Consider the following 19,143-nt stretch of genomic DNA (forward strand, 5'->3'; position numbering starts at 1 on the left):
TATTTCCCCCCCCCCCTTAGAATCCTGAAGGTAATTACCCCTGAACTATTCAGGCCCTGAATAGCGAGTTGTTACTTTGTTTTTGTTATTAAGAAAAGGTTGATTTTAAAATTGAATATTTTTCAAAGGAATTGAGTTTTTGACACAAACTAAAATTTTCTTATCCCTATATCTATAAAACCTAGTGGTGTAAACCTTTGATATTTCAAACTTATATTATTTGATCTAACAGATATCATAGTTTGAAATGTCTAAGGTCTACGACATAGGGGTGTAAAGATATATGGATTATGAAATCATAGTTTGTGGCAAAGACGGTGGACTCAATTCCTTTGCACGAAAATAATTTAAATGTGCAGATCTTAAGATATTTCAGATTAAATAAGTCAACCTATTCTAAATAATTCTAACTTCTAAAGCAATAGTCAATGTCATTACAATTAGATGTTTTTTAAATAGAAAAAAAGGGTATGGGCAAGAAAATATTTTTTCAAAGTATTGCAGAGTAGCTTTTCTGAAGATTTAAAAAAGTAACATCTTTTTCCTCTTAAGAGTGAAACTATTATTTTTTAATCTTACTTAAAATAAATTCAGTTTTTTTACAGATCTTTGTAGTTAATGTAAAATGAATGACTCTAATGAAGGATATATAACAAGGTGAAAGCTGAAAGGTATGAAATGAAGCCTTTCAATTCAAGAAGCTAGGGAAGTCCCGTGGGCTCCTCGATCTAAATGGGGTACGCCATCACGATCCCGTCTAGATGAAATGAAGCCTTTATTTGATGGAGTTTGTAAATGCCAGAAATGAATGGAAAATGCAAATCAAATCCAATTAAAACCAATAATTTGATATAAATCATGATATTTTTCTAGTGGGGGGTAAAAAAAATTATCGGCGCGTTCAAAAATGTTACCCCCCCCTCTACAGAATCCTTATTTACGCCCATGCTTGTGCCTTTAAGTCGTTATCTTATTCCAGAGTTTTCATGTTCTCACTGTAGGCTAGGGGAAATTTTCCCCTTTATTAGTATCTTCTTCACTACTGGAAATAGTGTAAGAATTTTAAAAAACATAATTAATAATTGGATTATTTGACTAAAGGAAAAAGTTGGGATTCGAACCAAACAATTTGCTGTTCTCATTCTTGAGATAAACTCAAACAATAGTTTGCTAATTAAAAATATATAAATATACGTTGGATTTGCAAAAAAAATATGCAAAATCACCCAAGCCTAATAAAAAATTGTGCAGAAAAAACTTAAATGTTAATTGTTTAGGATTAGCAGTTAGTCTGAGGTAAACCTAAATAAATTAGAGAGTGCACACCATAAAATACAAATCTCTTGTATTAATATATATTAGAAGTGTTTATTACTTCTCCGGGAGAGATTTTACAAATTTATTGCATTTCTTAAAATAACTGTTTCATAAGTACAAAGTTATAAACATGCTTTAGAAAGAATGAAATTGTTATTATTAATGTAATAATAATAATAATATTTTATGAACAAAATTAACAGTAAAATAACTAACTTATTTTTCTTTAGTATCATGGCAAAAATAATTATTAATAGTTATATTTTATGAATAAAATTAACAGTAAATTGAATGATTTAGTCTACCTTATCCTTATGGCATAAAGTTCTTAATCTATATATTAAAACTCATATCTATATATTTATATGCATGTTAACTACAGCTGACCAAACGGCTGGACCGAATGGGCTGACATTTGGAGGGAACACATTCAAAAATCGATTTTATTATATTAATAATAATAAATGATATTTTTTTAATAAAACTCGCAGTAAAATAGATAATTTATTCTAGCTCATCATCATGGCATAAATAGTTGTAATACTAAAATATATGTATTGCATTTTAAAATAAGCTAACTATCACAATTATATATAAAATGGAAGACAACATTAATACAAACCTCCCTTGATCTCAAAACATAATTTCTATCCATGATTAAAAATACTAAAGGACTTAACAAAAAATCATAAATATAAAGGCTAAATGATGGAACCGAAACTTCCAGGACTTTAAAATATTCAACATTTTTTATATTTGAAAATATTCCACTGCTGATCGCTTTATTCTGGAAAATGTTTTGTATAACCTTTCTTGTCGCAACAATGTACACTTTTATGATTTGTATGATAACTAATGTGTATTCAATTGGCTTGACATTTCGTAGATCGAAAGCTGGAAAGAAGCATATCACAGGTCTTTAACATTTAAGGTTTCTGACTGAAAAAAAAACAAAATAAGTTGTCATTTCATTTTTGGCCGCTATAACTATATACCACAGGTCCATACTTAATAAAACTAATGCTAAGTACTATATAATTAACTTATTTTTTTTTTGAAAAGTTGAAGGCACTAACTTGTTTATAAGTAATAAGTATACAGGGTGTCCCACGAAACATGACAGTATGCAAGACGACTTGAATGTCGTCTTGATTTTTGATATAATTTGCTGCATTTATTTGTCAACATAATTTTAAAGTAAATTTCTAGAGATAATAATCACAAAATTCCCCTAGTTCTGCCATTTCCAAAATGTGGTCTGCATTTTTTGTGCTTTCAATATTGCCCGAGATATGAACAATTTCGTTCAGACTTCGACAATTTTGCTTTTATTTAATAAAATTGAAATCTGAACCAAACTCTTTTTATCTCCGGTAATATTGAAAGCACAAAAAATGCAGACCACTTTTTGGAAATGTCAGGGCTAAGAGAATTAATTGATAATTGTTTCAAGAATCATACATGTTAAAGTAGATAGAAAACTAAATGTCACAAATAAATTCAAATATCAAAGACGACTTTCAAGTCGTCTTGCTATTGTCATGTTTCGTGGGACACCCTGTATGTACATTTACATAGAACGCGCTCATACTTTAGCCGGGTCGAAAAAATTCATAATGAGGTGTGAGGGGAAAGACAAATTTAGCATTCAATAATATTACAATGTCTAATAACCCCATGCCTTGCCTTTCTTTAAAAGATATTAAACTAGCACTGTATTATCTAACTTAGAATACTAGAAATCACAAGCCTTCGTTCTTTAAGTTAATTCTCGGACAAAACGAGCAGGGGTTAAACTTTTAAAAGGGATAAAATTCATTATACAAATAAAATAAGATCTAGCATCAGATCAAAATAAAATCAGCATGTTTAAGCTAAATCCTGGATTTCTGAAAAAATACGGAAAGTCGTTTAGGACTTTAAATTATCTGGTGATGCTGGCAAAAATCCTGATTCATCTCCATCCTGAAAAATTCGTACATTCACAATAAATCCAATTTTTGGGGTTAGCAAATTATTGAAACCAATTTATTTGTTAGTTTGTTTTAATAAATCTTTTTCTCTATTTACTTCAAGATAAAAAGTTTAGAAGAATGTAAGGGATACATCAAAAGTCCCCCCCCCTCCCCCTCCTGATATACTGATTGATTTAAATTTTAATATTGTGTGGGTGCGATACCAAGTATCAAATATTTAAGAATCATAACTTTTAATTAATTTTTTAGTTGTAATTTTAATCGAAACGTGTGTGTAAGCAACAAGACAATAACAATCAACTAAAAAAAAACAATGTTGGTAACTTTTGGTATCATTCACTCGATCATCAAATCTCAAATAGAAGATATGTCCATCTTTACTTACAGTCCTAATCAGTAAGACCCGGAATTAATTCATTATTAATCAAACGACTTTACAATCTAATTTTATAAATATGATTGATGAAACGTCAATTAACACACAGGGCATTAGTTCCCAAAACTAACACTTCGTCCATTTCTAACAAATCGGGCACAAATTGAAAGACTGGGTTTTTAGGATCCCGGCCCAAACTGAGAGTAAAATTCGATGGTAAAAACTATAACTAACATTTTATTAAGCATCAAGAACATATCCTGAATTGGAATCATTGTCACGTTTCGAGACAAAACCCACTTTCCCGTTTTTATTTTTTTATTTTATTTGTTAAATAAGAGAATAAAGTTCATCTAATTTCCTGCATTTTAAATAAACAATTTTTCCGCATTTCTGGTAATATCTACATTGCAAGAACAAAATAATATTAATACTTTGATTTCTCAATGCAGTTATGTTTTTTTTAATTATAAAAGAACAATATGTTTTTATTTTCTATTTTGTTTAGATTCTCACACCTTATTATTAGTTTAAAGTTGACATTTTTTGTATCAATATATAGGTTTAGCCATTTTTTAAAAATGTATGGTGTAGTTCTGATCAACTCGGCTTGGATTTAAAGATATGTACGCTTGGAAAAGATAGCTTTGCAGATTTGGCCCATTTAAGTGTTAGAAATGGGCAAATTTCCCCTGTTATAGCTCTAGTCCTACCATTTCCAAATAGAGGTCTGCCTTTTTTTGAGGATTTAAAAATTGCCAGAGATATATATGTAAAGTCGGCTGATTAACTGTCCATTAATGCCGGGTCTATCTGATTATAACTGTATTAAATACTACCTGTGAACTGTCAGCTAAATGAAGTGTTTCTGTATCAGCAGTTTCAACCTTCTTCATCATAGGATGATGCATCAACTGCTCGGAGCTAGTGAGGATACGTCCCAACCCCAGGCATCTAGTTGGCAGTGTATCTAGGAGAGTGGGATGACTGTGTGTCAGGAGAGGTTTAAAAAATCTTCGATCCATCCCGCTCCACTTCTTCGCAACCCAGGATTTGTCTGGTTTGATCCTGGGAGGTTGATTGGTTTCAGCTCCTTCCACGCTCTGGTAGCTGTTAGGGTTGGATCCTGATAATCCATCCCTCTCATCCTCCTCAACACCTGATACACAACCATCAGTATGATTTTATTACTTAACAGACTGTCGACGGTCTAGTGAGCCTCAGTTTAAACCATTGAGCCTCCTATACCCAATAAACCTTCGTCTCAGCAAAGTGGATAAAATTGAAACTTTCCCAATATGGTTCCTTTAGCAATAAGATATGCGAATTTATGCAGCAGAGATAATCGAAATCGAAAAAGTGTTGATCGGAGAAAGGACAATCGCTTGAAAAAAAGATCCTTAATACTGACTCTTAGTTTATCCCCATTAATCATCCATGAATGGCATGTTTTTTTTTACCTGTTGGAATTTTGAGCCAGGACAGGACGGATATCGTCATTCCTCCGTTGAATATGACCGTAACGATGACAATGATAAGAGTTGTGGAGAGGATAAGCTGACGAGACTCAGTCAGTGTATTTCGAATGGCAAGCGCAAATGCAATGGCACCGCGGAGTCCAGAGAACACCATCATATGCTAAAAAATATATAAATATATAGGGTATCTTCTTTCACTTTTCTTTTCGATTTTTTTGTAAGGGAATATCATAGAATGGGAAGGATGACAGATCTCCAAAAGAATGGAAGACATTTTAAATAATTTAACAAAAATAATCTCACCTGAACTTTTCCAGAAATTTTGTTTTTCCGTCCTATATTTAGAAGGCCTGAGAGCGGGTACACGTTGAGAACACGACCAATAAGCATTGCGATGAATGCTCCGGCAATGTAGGTCGCGTCGAACCTGTGCTTTGGAAACGTAAACATAGCAACCCCTTAAAAATAATAAAATAATGTTTAATTGGAAATCTTATTTAGAGCTAGTTGCTAATATTTTTACAGATTAAATTAAAAATAAACACATTAATTAAGATATGATATCTGATGTTTAATTTTTTCACTTTTCCGTAAGAAATATAAAATGGTTGTCAGAAGAACAAAAAACAGATATTTTTAAATAAAAACGAGAAAAAAATAAAAAATGAACACGAATTTAATTTACCTATGTATGAAAAAATGAAGTTCTCTGCCATAAAGTTGATAATATCGAAGAATCCTTTGGTTGTAATCTGAGACTCTTGAGACAGATTGTTGTACGTATAATGGGCCTAAACAATATATTTATATATTTACCTTGATTGTTTGTTTTCATCATTACCAACACGACTGAACCGATTGGGTCTTTAACTAAGGGATTGTTTTAACTTTTATTACAAACCAAAAAATATTAAAATAAAATCCTTACAACCTTACAACACATTAACCTGGTATAATGCTAGGATTTAACAAGGGTGTATATAGGGGGGTGGGGCAAGCGGGCGTAACCCCACCCCCCCGGGAACTCAGAGTTTTCACACTTTTCAAATCTTAAACTGAAGAGTGAAGAAGAAGAAGAAAACTTAGGATTGGAAATAATTTTTTTAGACATAAAACTTCGTTGATTTTTGTGAAGCCTCCTAAGAGCTAAATATGCTGGAATATCTAAAAGACAGAAATTCCCGATAAAATTTCCGTTCTGGCAATTTTTTCCTCATTTATTTGGTTAAAAATGAAAATAAATCTAACCTGACAGACTCCACAGAAGAGAACAGCAACTATACCGGTCAACTCGAATACCTCGGCCAGGAGAAAGGTTGAAAAAAAAAGAGGTGTATCAAAAACAGAAAAGGGAGAAAAAAGGTGTATCAAAAACAAAAAAGAGAGAAAATAGGTGTATTAAAAAAGATGAGGGAAGCTTTTACAATAAATATTTATTCCCCCGAAAAAGTAATTAAGTACATAGCATAATGAAAAAATGAAATCTTGAATAACAATAAAAATACAAATTTCTAAAGCTGAATACAAAACCAAGAAATGGAAAGTATGAAAGGAAAATCTGAATGAAACAAAAATCACTTTCCGAAAAGTTGTAAAATTCATCCCTTAAGGTGGAGCGCAAAAACTACTTCCCTGACTTGAAAAGTAAATAATTTTTTGCATTGTATGAAAAAAGGACACGGCTTTTATCTCCCAACCCCTCCCCCTGCCTATCTGAAAATTTTCCCGGGGGGAGAAGGAGAGGGGTTTAACGACGAAGTCAAAAATTTATAATATTACTTGATGTGCGTGAATTTAGTGATGAGCGCAGTGAGGGATCCCATGATGGTGCCGACCAGGAAGGAAGCTCCGAATATACCGAAGAAATCAACGATAGCCTTGAAGACCTGGAGAGCTGTGTAGGAACAGTTCTCATCGGGACCACACTCCGCCACGTTCTCCTCATAGTCCTTTATAATATAAAATATTCATTTAAATTATTTTATGTTGCTAAGGATTTTATCATTCTTATTTTTAGCAGCCGGATCCCCATTTTTGTAAAAATAAAGTATCAAATGAAAAAAAGTGAAGGTGTTGATATTTTTTTTTGCTGGGGTGGGAAGACACATAAAAAAATAGCTTTCTGTTGAGATTAAATGCTATAGGGTGTATAAAAGGATGTACTTCAAGTAAATTTCTTAAAAGATATAATGGGAGCTTGTAAAAAAGTGAAAACCTTGAGAGTTTCTGAGAAGACAATCGCCACAGCATCGTTCAACACACTCTCACCGAACACAAGTGCATGCAGATTCACGTCAACGTTCAAATCACTAAAATATTTACTCAATAACCGTCCCTGGTCAGGCGGGTCTTTCAGGTTAAATTCAGAAAATAAAATAAATTGCGACGAAATCTAAAAAAGGAAGATTTGATTTTGACCTGAAAATGGCGAGAACTGTGACCGGATCTGTGGATGAAATGAGAGCTCCAAACTGAAGATTGTCGATGAATGTGACATTACTGAGATGTGGAACCAGCTGACACACCCCGAACATGAGCCCGCCAACACTAAACGTGGATATTGTTGTACCGATGAAGGCAAATGTAAAGATGGATCCAAGATTCCGGAAAAAGTATTTTTTCTTCATCGAATATCCGGCGTGGAAGATGATCGGAGGAAGAAGTACGTTCAGGAATATTTCAGGATCAAAGATTGCTTTCTCATCGATCTCACTCTCATTGGCATCCTTCACTTCTCCTGAACAAATCAAAACAAAATAAAATAAAAAAATGGAGGTTTGCTTTTAGTTCAAACTTAAGATGGAGTTTCAAATCCTTGATGAACATTGGTTTTAACCTAAATAGTTTCGGAGAGATTTTTAATGGAATTTTTAAACACGATAAAAGCAGATTGCGGAAGGAAGAATTAATATCTTTAAAATGATAACCTTTAAAAGTATAGACCCAGGTTCTGTTATCAAACTCTGTATCCGTGTCCTTGGCTTGTCTTGTTAGAAGATACAATTGATCCGGGATACCCTGTTTACTCAGATCCATGGGACGGTTGTGCTCTGGTACCACGTTCATACGTATTGTCTAAATTATATTGATTAAATAAACGTTGGACACGTTGTTAAGAGCAGAGATATTTTTAGTTAAAAGCAGGGATATTTGTAGTTAAAAGCAGGTTTATTTTTTAAAATAAGTAGGGATATTATCGGTTAAAAGCAGGGATATTAGGGGTTAAAAGCAGGGATATTATCGGTTAAAAGCAGGGATATTAGGGGTTAAAAGCAGGGATATTTTTGTTTTAAGTAAGGATATTTACGGTAAAAAGCAAAGGTATATTCGAATAAAAGCAGGAACATTATCGGTTAAAAGCAGGGATATTATCGGTTAAAAGCAGGGATATTATCGGTTAAAAGCAGGGATATTTTTGTTTTAAGTAAGGATATTTACGGTAAAAAGCAAAGGAATATTCGAATAAAAGCAGGAACATTATCGGTTAAAAGCAGGGATATTATCGGTTAAAAGCAGGGATATTATCGGTTAAAAGCAGGGATAATTTCAGTTAAAAGCAGGGATATTTTATGTTACAAGTAGGGATATTATCGGTTAAAAGCAGGGATATTAGATGTTACAAGCAGGGATAATTTAAGTTAAAATCAGGGATATTTTTGTGGTTAAAAGCAGGGATGTTTTCTGTTAATGGTTATAAGTAGAATTATAAATTTTGCTAGTTTTTTATGGTAAAGTTTGAATAATAATTTTGAAATCACCTCTTTTTCTTCCTGTACTCCAAACCTAATGATTGCACCCATGATTAGCCCGTATACAATAGCCAACCCTGTCTCGTGAACAAAAGCAATTCTCCTAAAATAATAAACATAAGAAATTCCATTCAAAGAATCATGTAGAATTGGGAATACGATAAAGTTTTTAGTTCTCATAAAATTCTGAAAGAAATTCAAAATAAAGCTAACTGCGCCACTGAAGGATACCTTTGTGAATCCGATATACCGCTCTATAAATTGCATGTTATATCTATGGTCCCTTAAAATTCCAAGATTTAATTCAACAGGTATATTTACTAAATGAGATTTATCGAAGCATATTTCAGTATAACGATTGGTCACAATCAATACACGTGGTACAATTAAGGATTTAAGCTCTACTCTGCGAACAATAAAGTGAGTATGACAGGCAGGCTAGAATAATTCGGAATATTTTAATACAATTGTTTTACTGTTATAGATCGAAACTTTTGAGTGGATATCGTTTAACACTTGATCTCGATATCCAATTTGGGTTTGAGGATCAATGGTTGATTCCTGCAGAATTTTTGAATAGGAAATCTCGGGATCAATCATTGATCTTCATCTTCTACAGATTAATTTAATTCCTCTTCAAAATCCTCTTCATTCTCTGCAGGGATAACTTGATAACAGGGATCAAGCAATGATCCTCATCTTATGGACACCTACACTCTACAGAATACTTTAATTCCTCTTTATTCTCTGCAAGGATAACTTGAAAACAGGGATCAAGCAATGATCCTAATCTTATGGACACCTACACTCTACAGAATACTTTAATTCCTCTTTATTCTCTGCAGGGATAACTTGAAAACAGGGATCAAGCAATGATCCTCATCTTATGGACACCTTCACTCTACAGAATACTTTCATTCCTCTTAATTCTCTGCACGGATAACTTGAAAACAGGGATCAAGCATTGAACCTCATGTTTAAAAATGTCTAAATTTAAAATCGAGATTAACCACTAATGATTTACAATATTCACACAAAATTTCTGACCTTTGGGTAATTTGAGAAAATTTCCCCTGAATAAATATTAAATAGTAAATACATCCATCCCATTCTCTCACCTGTGTTTGAAGAGCCATATTGTTAAAACTGTAAGGGTGAGAAGGAATGTAAAGAGAAGGAGGAGTAAACTATCAAATTTGTGCGCTAACAGCTTCTTCTCATCATAGTTTATATCAGGAGGTAGAACCATCCTCAAATATTACAAGGAATAAAATTCTAAAAATATTAATTTAATTATGAAAATGTGAAATTAATGCCTGATACTAAGGATATCTACTGCATACATGCTCTGTCATTGTCTTGTAGATAAATGCAAAATTAAATCCAATATATTTTATTTTCATCAATTTAAATCTGATGAATTTCAAAAGATATTCGCAAAATACACAGTGCATATTCGAATCATAGAATATATGAACATTTTAGTTTGTTGTTTCACTGAAGCTAGATCGGTCATTTCCTAGAGAACTATTTTAGCCACCGCCCCCTCCCATCAATTTTGAATATGAATCTCATATGTATCACATGGATATTATTCACTAGCCGCGGCGCTCGGCCCCTGGCCTGTCCTAGCAAAACCGCTCGGCCCCCTAGCCTGTCCTGGCCCAGTCTTACCCTAACCTAACCCTAAAATAATACAGAATAACTTTAAAAAATATGATATATATGATAAATATGAGATCCATGCATAAAACCGATGGGGGGGGGGGGACGGGAAAGCCAAAAATAGTTCTATAGGAGAGGCCGTTTTGATGTAGATCAAATTAAAACGTCCTGACTAAGCATTTTTTAAAGTTCACCGACCCGATAAGTTACGTAACAATAAAATTAAATAAATGTAGATTTAAATCTAAAATTATAAAACTGAAATATCAATTTGTATCCTATTAATAAATGAATAAAGTCTCATTAGTACGTTCAGAACTTCCTTCTGCAATGTTCTAGAACTGTAAACTGTAATACAGTGGCCCACAAAAATACAATATAAGCGCATAGTGCCGCTGTATATTCATAAACACAATAAACCAACCAATCAATCATGAAAAACGGTGGTGCATTTTCCTCCCTACACATATCCGCCATACTCCACTTCTGACCTACGCCAAATCCACTATACTACACATCCGACCTACTAGAACGTGGTATTACAGCTGCTATATGGACTTGTGGCCGCAGCAACCGGCCCCCTAGCCTGTCCTAGCCGCAGCGCTCGGCCCAGAAATTGTCTTAACATAACCTAACCCTCAAATAATAATAAAATAAACAGCTGGCGTAGGTCCGATATTGCAGTAGGTCGGAAAGTTAGTAGGTCAGAAGTTCAGTAGGGGGATGTTGCGTATAGACGATGTAACAATACCACTTCTCATGACAAGTCTGCAAGTCCTCATTATTCGATTTAATCCTTAATATTTCTTGAGAGTTTTCTCTATTTATTAGTTATTCTGCAGTTTATTAAGGTTCGTAACTTTATGGTATGGAATGAATTATAACTCTTTGGATCTGAATTAGGGTTTCCAATGCAATTCCGTTGCGCAATTAGTTATCTGCAGTTTCTTAAGGTTCGTAACTTTATGGTATGGAATGAATTATAACTCTTTGGATCTGAATTAGGGTTTCCAATGCAATTCCGTTGCGCAGAATTGCTCGCAACTGTTCTCGAATTGTACGGAGTTTACAGGGCTCACAATTGCGCGCAAGTAAAATCCACTTGCATTGGAAACCCTAATCTGAGAGGGAACAGATATAAACAAATTCCCACTTTTCTTGGAATTTGATCTAAACCCAAATTTTTGAAATTACAGAGTATTTCCTGACAATGAATTGATATAATTAATTGAAGTTTAGAGTTGAAGTGTGAAGAATTAGGGTTTGAAATAAAGGGTTCGGGTTGAGAAGGCTCAGATTAGAGTAGATCTTTCCAACTTGAACCCTACTAATCTCCAAACTGAATCCTACTCACCCTCAACCTAAACCCTACTCATCTCCAACCTGGATCCTCCACATCTTCAACCTGCAACCTACTTATCTCTAACCTGAACCCTACTCATCTCCAACCTGAACCCTTCTCATCTTCAACCTGAACCCTTCTCATCTTCAACCTGAACCCTACTCATCTTTAACCTGAACCCTACTCATCTCCAACCTGGATCCTCCACATCTTCAACCTGCAACCTACTTATCTCTAACCTGAACCCTACTCATCTCCAACCTGAACCCTACTCATCTCCAACCTGAACCCTTCTCATCTTTAACCTGAACCCTACTCATCTTTAACCTGAACCCTACTCATCTCCAACCTGCAACCCACTCATCTCTAACCAGCAACCTACTCATCTCCAGCCAATTTTATTCTAAACCCTACTGGAGAGAGTTTGACCAAGAGTTTAATCAGACCTTGTTTGTATTTTTAATCCAAGAGTTAAATCAGAGTTCCGGAGTGTTTGCTTTAAACCATTAAAGAGTCTTTCTAAATTACCTTCTCAGTCTGTCTCTTAGTTTTCAGATTAAATTTGTTATAAATTTCTAAGAACCAGTTCACGTCATTGATTTAAATATTGCAAAACACACTTGTTAAGTTGAGAATCTAACTTTACTTATGAAAAATAATCTATAAAACCTACGACCGATTATAAATTTTTTAACTCAGCTAAATTAAGTTTTTACATTTTATTCAATACCAAAACACAATGATAATGTATTCACATCGATTTTAACAGTTTTTTTTTTACTTAATAACATCGCTGAAGACTAGATTAACTATTGTAATATACAAATTTAGTTCATTAAACTCAGTGGTTCGTCATACCAAATCAGGACAAATGGCATTAAAAAATAAAGACAAAAAGCCATTTTAAGTTGTAGGAAACCGGATAAGTCCACAGATTTTTACTATATTTCATGTTTGAATTTTAATAAAATAGTTCAAATCTACCCGTTCTCCGAGGCTAAAATAAAATAAATTTTTCATTCGAAATCAAATACGAATTTACAAAAATAAAAAAGATAATGATGAATCACAAAAAAATGAATAACAATATTATACTACTAAAAATGCCTAGCATTTCAAGCAACATTTGAAATTTTCAAATAATATTTCATTTTAAGTTTTTTTTCTTCAGACTTTTGGTTTGATTATGCATCACAAGCAGGAATGAAGCAAATTAAAACCAGGATTATAAAGCAGTTTTAAAACTTGTTTCAACACCAGGTTAAGGAGTTACAAACTCAAGGAATTATTAATCGAGGTGNATAATTTCATTCTCCAATTCAGCTGAAGCAAATAATTAGTTCCGAAATACGGATTTAAGAGGAATAAATAAAGTTTTGTGCAAAAACATGAATAATGCTGCCACAACAATAGAAATCAGCAAGTTAATATTTAAAACGGAAATAAAGAAAACACAGAAACCCCTTGAAATGAAATTTTTATTTTATTTTAAAGGTGACCATTTTACCTTGTACCACCACCTACTAAACAAGAAAAGGTCTCAACAGAAACAAATAAGACAAAAAAGTGATACGTGTGTGTACCCATGTACAGGATAACCTTTAAGCGTAGAATCTATGCTAACTCAATCAGGGTCGAGCGGAGATATGATTCGGTTTAATGTTATCGCGTACAAAAGCTCCAGAACTGAGACTTTTCTCACATTTGTTGTATTATCCATGTTCTCTAAATTATAAAACTGAAGAATAATGCGTATTAATGAAAGCACGAAAACAAAACATAATAAATCCTGCGTAAAATTAAAAAAAAAAATACTTAGATATCAGGATAGTCAATCTTAATTAGCCTTGGAGGATCTCATTAACTATCATTAACTGTGTGAAGCATAAACGCAATTCTGTACTGTACAGTACAGTACAGTAAAGTACAATGGAAACACTAAGCTGTGGAATATTTACAGCGCTTGACATTGTACACCGTACACCTAGGAGAATGTCTGTATGTGGCTAATAGATATACAGTACACATTGTACACTGTGGGTGTATCAACATCATACATCTGTGAACAACTACACTGCTATATGGAAGGTATCTATATGAGTCTTCTTAATGTGTTGATTCATACTGCTCCGGTTTGTAAATATGCGTTCACAGAATGAACAGGGAAACTTCTTCCCAAAATGTAAAGAATCTCGATGTGCCTGAAAAAATACTTTATTTCATTTTGATTTTTTTAATCTGACACCTCTTTAGATATATGTTTTTAATCTGACACCTCTTTAAATATATGTTTTTGGGTTTACAGCTTGAAGAAATACAACTTACTTTTAAATTTGATTTTCTAGAGAAGTTCTTCCCACAGTCAGGACAGCTAAATATCTCCAGGGTCCCGCTATGTTTCTCCTTTTTATGCCCAAATAGAGATCGTTTTGATGTAAACAGTTTTCCACAGTCAGAACAGGACAGTCGATCAATGTTCGCATGAACATCCCTGTAATTGTAATTGAGAAATTATTATTATTTTTATTATTGTTATCATGGTATCCATAGACAGTCGTAATAGTATAATTAGTATTAATATCTTGCTTTCTTGTCCCCTGACAAATGTAAATGTAATGATTGTTATTATATCGTAATGTACGTGTATGTTTCAGTATTTTCTTATATTTCATTTTCAGAGTTTATTTCATTTCTCAATCTTACAATTCTTTTTTTTAGCTGAACAATTCTTTGAGAAACTGTAAAACCAGATCAGAATAAGGTTCCTAAAGATCCTAATGAAGTACTATAGAGGACGAGTGTTTGGACGCTAGATGTCCTACGTTAGCTTCTACTCTGATTAGGACGTACACAATCGGAGACGTTCTCTAGTCGACCATTGTAGTATTGACAAGAACTCGGCTTCCCATTTCTAGCAAACCAGTTAATGTGACAGAGAAGCATTAGTAACATACAAAAACTCTGCAAATGCAACAAAGTTGCTGAATTAAACCAAGATTACAGTAGTAAACTGACCTGTTATGAGCCTCTTCCAAAGGTTTACTAATGTATGTGTTGCACAGTTTACAAAGATAACTATCAGATTTTCCGTCCAAAGAAGAACTTTTTCTTTTCCTATCTTTCTTCACTAAATTCAAAGGCTGTTCCGTCAAAAGCTGAAAAAAAATTCATTTAAGGAGGGATTATCTCTTGTTTATAAATTTAACACACCAAGGAAAAAAATTTGAAAATACATTTTTATTTTTTGCTTCGAAAAAATATTTCTCCTGTTGTCGAGGGACCAGACTTAAAAATAACTAGAACGAAGAATTAGTTGAACCACTTCTCTTCAACTTTAACCGACCTAACAAAACAAGTGGTTTAACTACAGGGTTACCCACAAAGGATGCGACTTCAGAGACGATTGTACGGAATTTTTTTAGTCCGTTTTCTTGCATTAAGGGTTCCTTAAGGCCAAAATTGTCTTATTTTTGTGCTTATTATTTAGTAAACCAGTATAATACTCAATTAGAAATCACGTTTTAAATCGTCATATTTTTAAAGTTTTGTATCGTCTTTACAATCTCATCCTTTGTAGGTAACCCCTGTAGGTCAACGTAGTTCAACTACGTCTTGCGTCCGGTTCCAAGTACCTCGTCTGTACTACTGGTTAGAGAGAGAACCTCGGAGTGCTCCGACTCCTCATCTAAACCAACACTGAGGTAAACCCTGGTTGTATCTCCTAGATTCACGTCCTCTACGGTCTCGTAGTGAACCCCGAGGTCGGGATCCATCTTAACATCTCCAAGATCTCCAGCCTCCAGCTTAATATTCTCAACATCTTGAAAAACCTAGACAAGATTAAAATTATCGTAATTTTCTTCTTATTCTTATAAGAATCCCAATCATAGGCGTATTCAGGGGGGCTGAGGTCCCACTTACAATTGAAAAAATGCGAAGTCCACAGAGTCTAAAACTAAAGAATGAAAAGTTCAGCTTAAATGGTATTTTTGAGGTAATTTAAACCTGAATTTTAACCCTGGGATTAAATATTTAACTCGCCAAAATCGACGAGTTAAAATTCAAACCCAGGATTAAAATCTTGAAATACTGCATTTTCCCTATAATCGTCCATTAATCAATCATCATTCAACTGAGAAAACGGCATTCAACTTTACGATATATTCAAAAGAAAAAAACCTTGATTGAAGAAATTTGACGTTTAAGATTAAATAATTTTAGCATTTAACCCAAAAAAACGATTGTAACTTGAAATATGTTTTGTTTTCGGTTACGTAAATAATTTAAAATAAAACAAACTGATGAGCGATGGTTACGTAATAATTCACCGTAAATCCTTTTCTCTGATTGGTTCAGATTTTTCCAGGGAAATTCAAATTTACTTTCAAGGTTAAATTGAGAAAGTGTAATTAATATTTTAGTAGCAACTCGTTATTTTACAGAACTTATAAGCTATTACTTAAATTTTGCGCATTCTTTATATTTCCTTTGTATGTCCCCGATATAAAAACCACATACATTGAAGGGGGGTTACATAATTTCAATTAAAGGGAGTGACTGGCTATGTAAGGTAGTTGAAGTATTGTCGAAAGCTTCTTGAGGCTTCATTTGAGACATATAAAACTTTTGAAAGATCTGTAAATCCTGAGTTTGAGCGCAAATTCGACGTTCAAAACTCCTTCGACAATACTGTATACTCAGTTCAACTACCTTACATAGCCAGTCACTCCCTTTAAGAAAGAATAAAACATTGTAAGCTTTAAACTTATATCGTCTAAGTTTTAATATAATGACTAAATATCGAAGTAAATACTTAAACAAATCCCAACCTGTAATACATCGGAGTCTGATTCTAAATAAACTGAATCTAGGTCGTCAACTCCTCCTATCACGGTTTCCTCTGCTCCTACTCCGACTGCCTCCTCGAATACAACGATAGCATTCTCCCCCAGCTCGCCTAGGTCCGTTATGACAACCTGGAGAAATAACAATTCGGTCTTATGACAAACATAGTTATTTATTATTTTATTATATTTTAAATCAATTCATATCATTTATCTTAAATTTTTTATCTCGATACTAATTTACCTATTAAACTCCTATCCTAATGAACCAATATGAAACTCCTATGATATTGAACCAATGAAACTCCTATTCAACTACTGAAAATTCCTACCCTAAATCGAACCAATTACACTACTATCCTAATGAACCAATAAAATACCTATCCTAATGAACCAATGATAACTTCTTTCCTAAGGAATCAATGAAATCTCTTACCCTAATGAACCAATGAAAACTTCCATTCCAAAGAACCAATAAAAATTCATCTCTTTATGTATCAAGAAAACCTTCTATCCTAATGAACCAAAGAAACCACTATCCCAATAAACCAATAAAAACTCTCATCCTCAGGAACGAATGAAAAATCCTATCCTGATTGGAACCAATGAAAACTCCTATCCCAATGAACTAATGAAAACTCCTATCCCAATGAACTAATGAGAACTATCCTAATAAACAAATACAAACTACTATTTTATTCCTAATGTATCAAAAAAACCTCCTATCCTAATCAATGCTTAGGATCCATTTAATTTTGATGCGGATGCGGATCCGGTTCCTGGATCTTACTGGAAAAAAATGGATCCGGATCTAGGTTATTTCTATAAAATATACTGAATTTTTTTAACAAAGCAGAATTTTTAAATTTTTTGTCAAATTTTTTTCACTTGTTTTTATGCTAACACTTGATGAACCATTCAGAAATCAGGAAATTTTTATAATCTCTCTTTTTTCATTAGTTCAGATTTGGGGTTTGATAGTAATTTTTTTTTTGCATTTTTTTCTGATATTTTGCCCCTTAGACTCGGATCCTTGGACCTGGATCCGTGGAACCGCATACTTTTGTGGATCAGGATCCAGGAAACCAAAATCTTGCGGATCCAACGGATCCGGATCCTAAGCACTGAATTCCTAATAAACCAATGAAAACTCCTATATCCTTATTAGCCAATGAAAACAAATATCCTTAAGAATCAAAGGAAACTCCAATGCTAACTTCTATCCTAAAGAATCATACAAACGAACCAATGAGAACCCCAATATTGANTGAATCAATGAAAACTCCTATCCTAATGAACCAATGAAACTCCTATCCTAATGAACGAATGAAAACTCCTATCCTAATAAACCAATGAAAACGCAAATCCTCATTTACTATTGAACGAACCTCTGTGCTCTGTAACCCATCAGGACCTTCTGTCTGTATAAAATAAACTTGTCTAGTCTCTAGATCAATATCATCGGAGCTCATGGCGGGACAACCTCTCTTCTGGTTCATCACATCATTATAATCTAAAATAAAATAGTTTTTAAAATACTTAAGTGTTACAATTCTATCCTTTATTATACAATCATTACATTTACATGGCTTCCTTGTTGGAACTCTTTATAGACAAATTTTCTGAATATATGCATAATTCAACATCTCAAAGCTTTTTTTTGGCAAATTCACAGCAACATATATCTACAATGCAATGTAACTGTAAATTGTAAACTACAATTATTATTGATATCTGTGGATTATGGAATTTATAAAGTCATTTCTCGGAACCAGAATTTGACAAAATGGCTGAACCTTTATGTGAGAATTTTTATCACACATCACAAATAACAAACCAAAACTAATCAACGCGGATAATTAGCGGCCTTTTCGTTTAAAATTTGACATAAACAGACAGCTGAAATGTTAGAAAAGTGCAGCTGTATTCAGCTGAATTCAGCTGAGGTTCACAAATTAATACACAAAATTTGACAACAACACAACGACAAATTCCACTCTAGCGGATCTTGTAGAAACTAAACTCCAGGACTCGAGTATGCGCAATAAAAAATTCAATACACGGAAAGAAAGGTCGGTAAGGAACTCTCGGCACATAAAAGGAAAGTTGAAACCTTACACATTAGGGAGCTAGGAAAGAAAGTTTTCAAAACTAAACCTTTTAGAATTACAAAGATTCCATGATTCAAATAAATAAGTGATCTCATATCAATCATTCCTTTTCTCATTCTTCCTCTTCTCTTTTTATATATGTACCCTCTATTCCATTATCCCTTTCCTTCTCCATTCTATCCCCCTAATTTTTTCCATCCCTCTTCTCCTGCTCCTCCTTTTTATTGTTCTCTCAGTCTCCTCCTAGTTATTATCCCTCCATCCTCCTTCCTTTATATTTTCCCT

General features: G+C 33.4%; 2 protein-coding genes across 2 annotated transcripts; both read right to left on the reverse strand.

Moving 5' to 3' along the window:
- Window positions 1-2,810: 2,810 nt before the first annotated feature.
- Window positions 2,811-10,197, reverse strand: LOC111700104 (sodium/hydrogen exchanger 7). Its single transcript, XM_023470924.1, has 12 exons — window positions 10,015-10,197; window positions 8,906-8,999; window positions 8,075-8,222; window positions 7,566-7,884; window positions 7,363-7,456; window positions 6,925-7,096; window positions 6,396-6,499; window positions 5,833-5,938; window positions 5,451-5,605; window positions 5,130-5,307; window positions 4,509-4,828; window positions 2,811-3,282 (listed from the first exon to the last, which is right to left on the reverse strand). The coding sequence occupies exons 1-12, from the start codon at window positions 10,143-10,145 to the stop codon at window positions 3,229-3,231; spliced, it is 1,875 nt and encodes a 624-aa protein (XP_023326692.1). The 5' UTR covers window positions 10,146-10,197; the 3' UTR covers window positions 2,811-3,228.
- A 2,410-nt stretch (window positions 10,198-12,607) lies between these two features.
- LOC111700112 (zinc finger protein 550) lies at window positions 12,608-18,280 on the reverse strand. The gene is made up of 7 exons (XM_023470935.1): window positions 18,136-18,280; window positions 16,733-16,879; window positions 15,536-15,733; window positions 14,919-15,058; window positions 14,229-14,394; window positions 13,411-14,104; window positions 12,608-12,900 (listed from the first exon to the last, which is right to left on the reverse strand). Exons 1-6 carry the CDS (start codon window positions 18,244-18,246, stop codon window positions 13,973-13,975), a joined length of 894 nt encoding a protein of 297 aa, XP_023326703.1. The 5' UTR covers window positions 18,247-18,280; the 3' UTR covers window positions 12,608-12,900; window positions 13,411-13,972.
- Window positions 18,281-19,143: the final 863 nt, after the last annotated feature.

This window comes from Eurytemora carolleeae, unplaced genomic scaffold (assembly GCF_000591075.1).
Source record: "Eurytemora carolleeae unplaced genomic scaffold, Eaff_2.0 scaffold47, whole genome shotgun sequence".
Lineage (NCBI taxonomy): Eukaryota > Metazoa > Arthropoda > Copepoda > Calanoida > Temoridae > Eurytemora > Eurytemora carolleeae.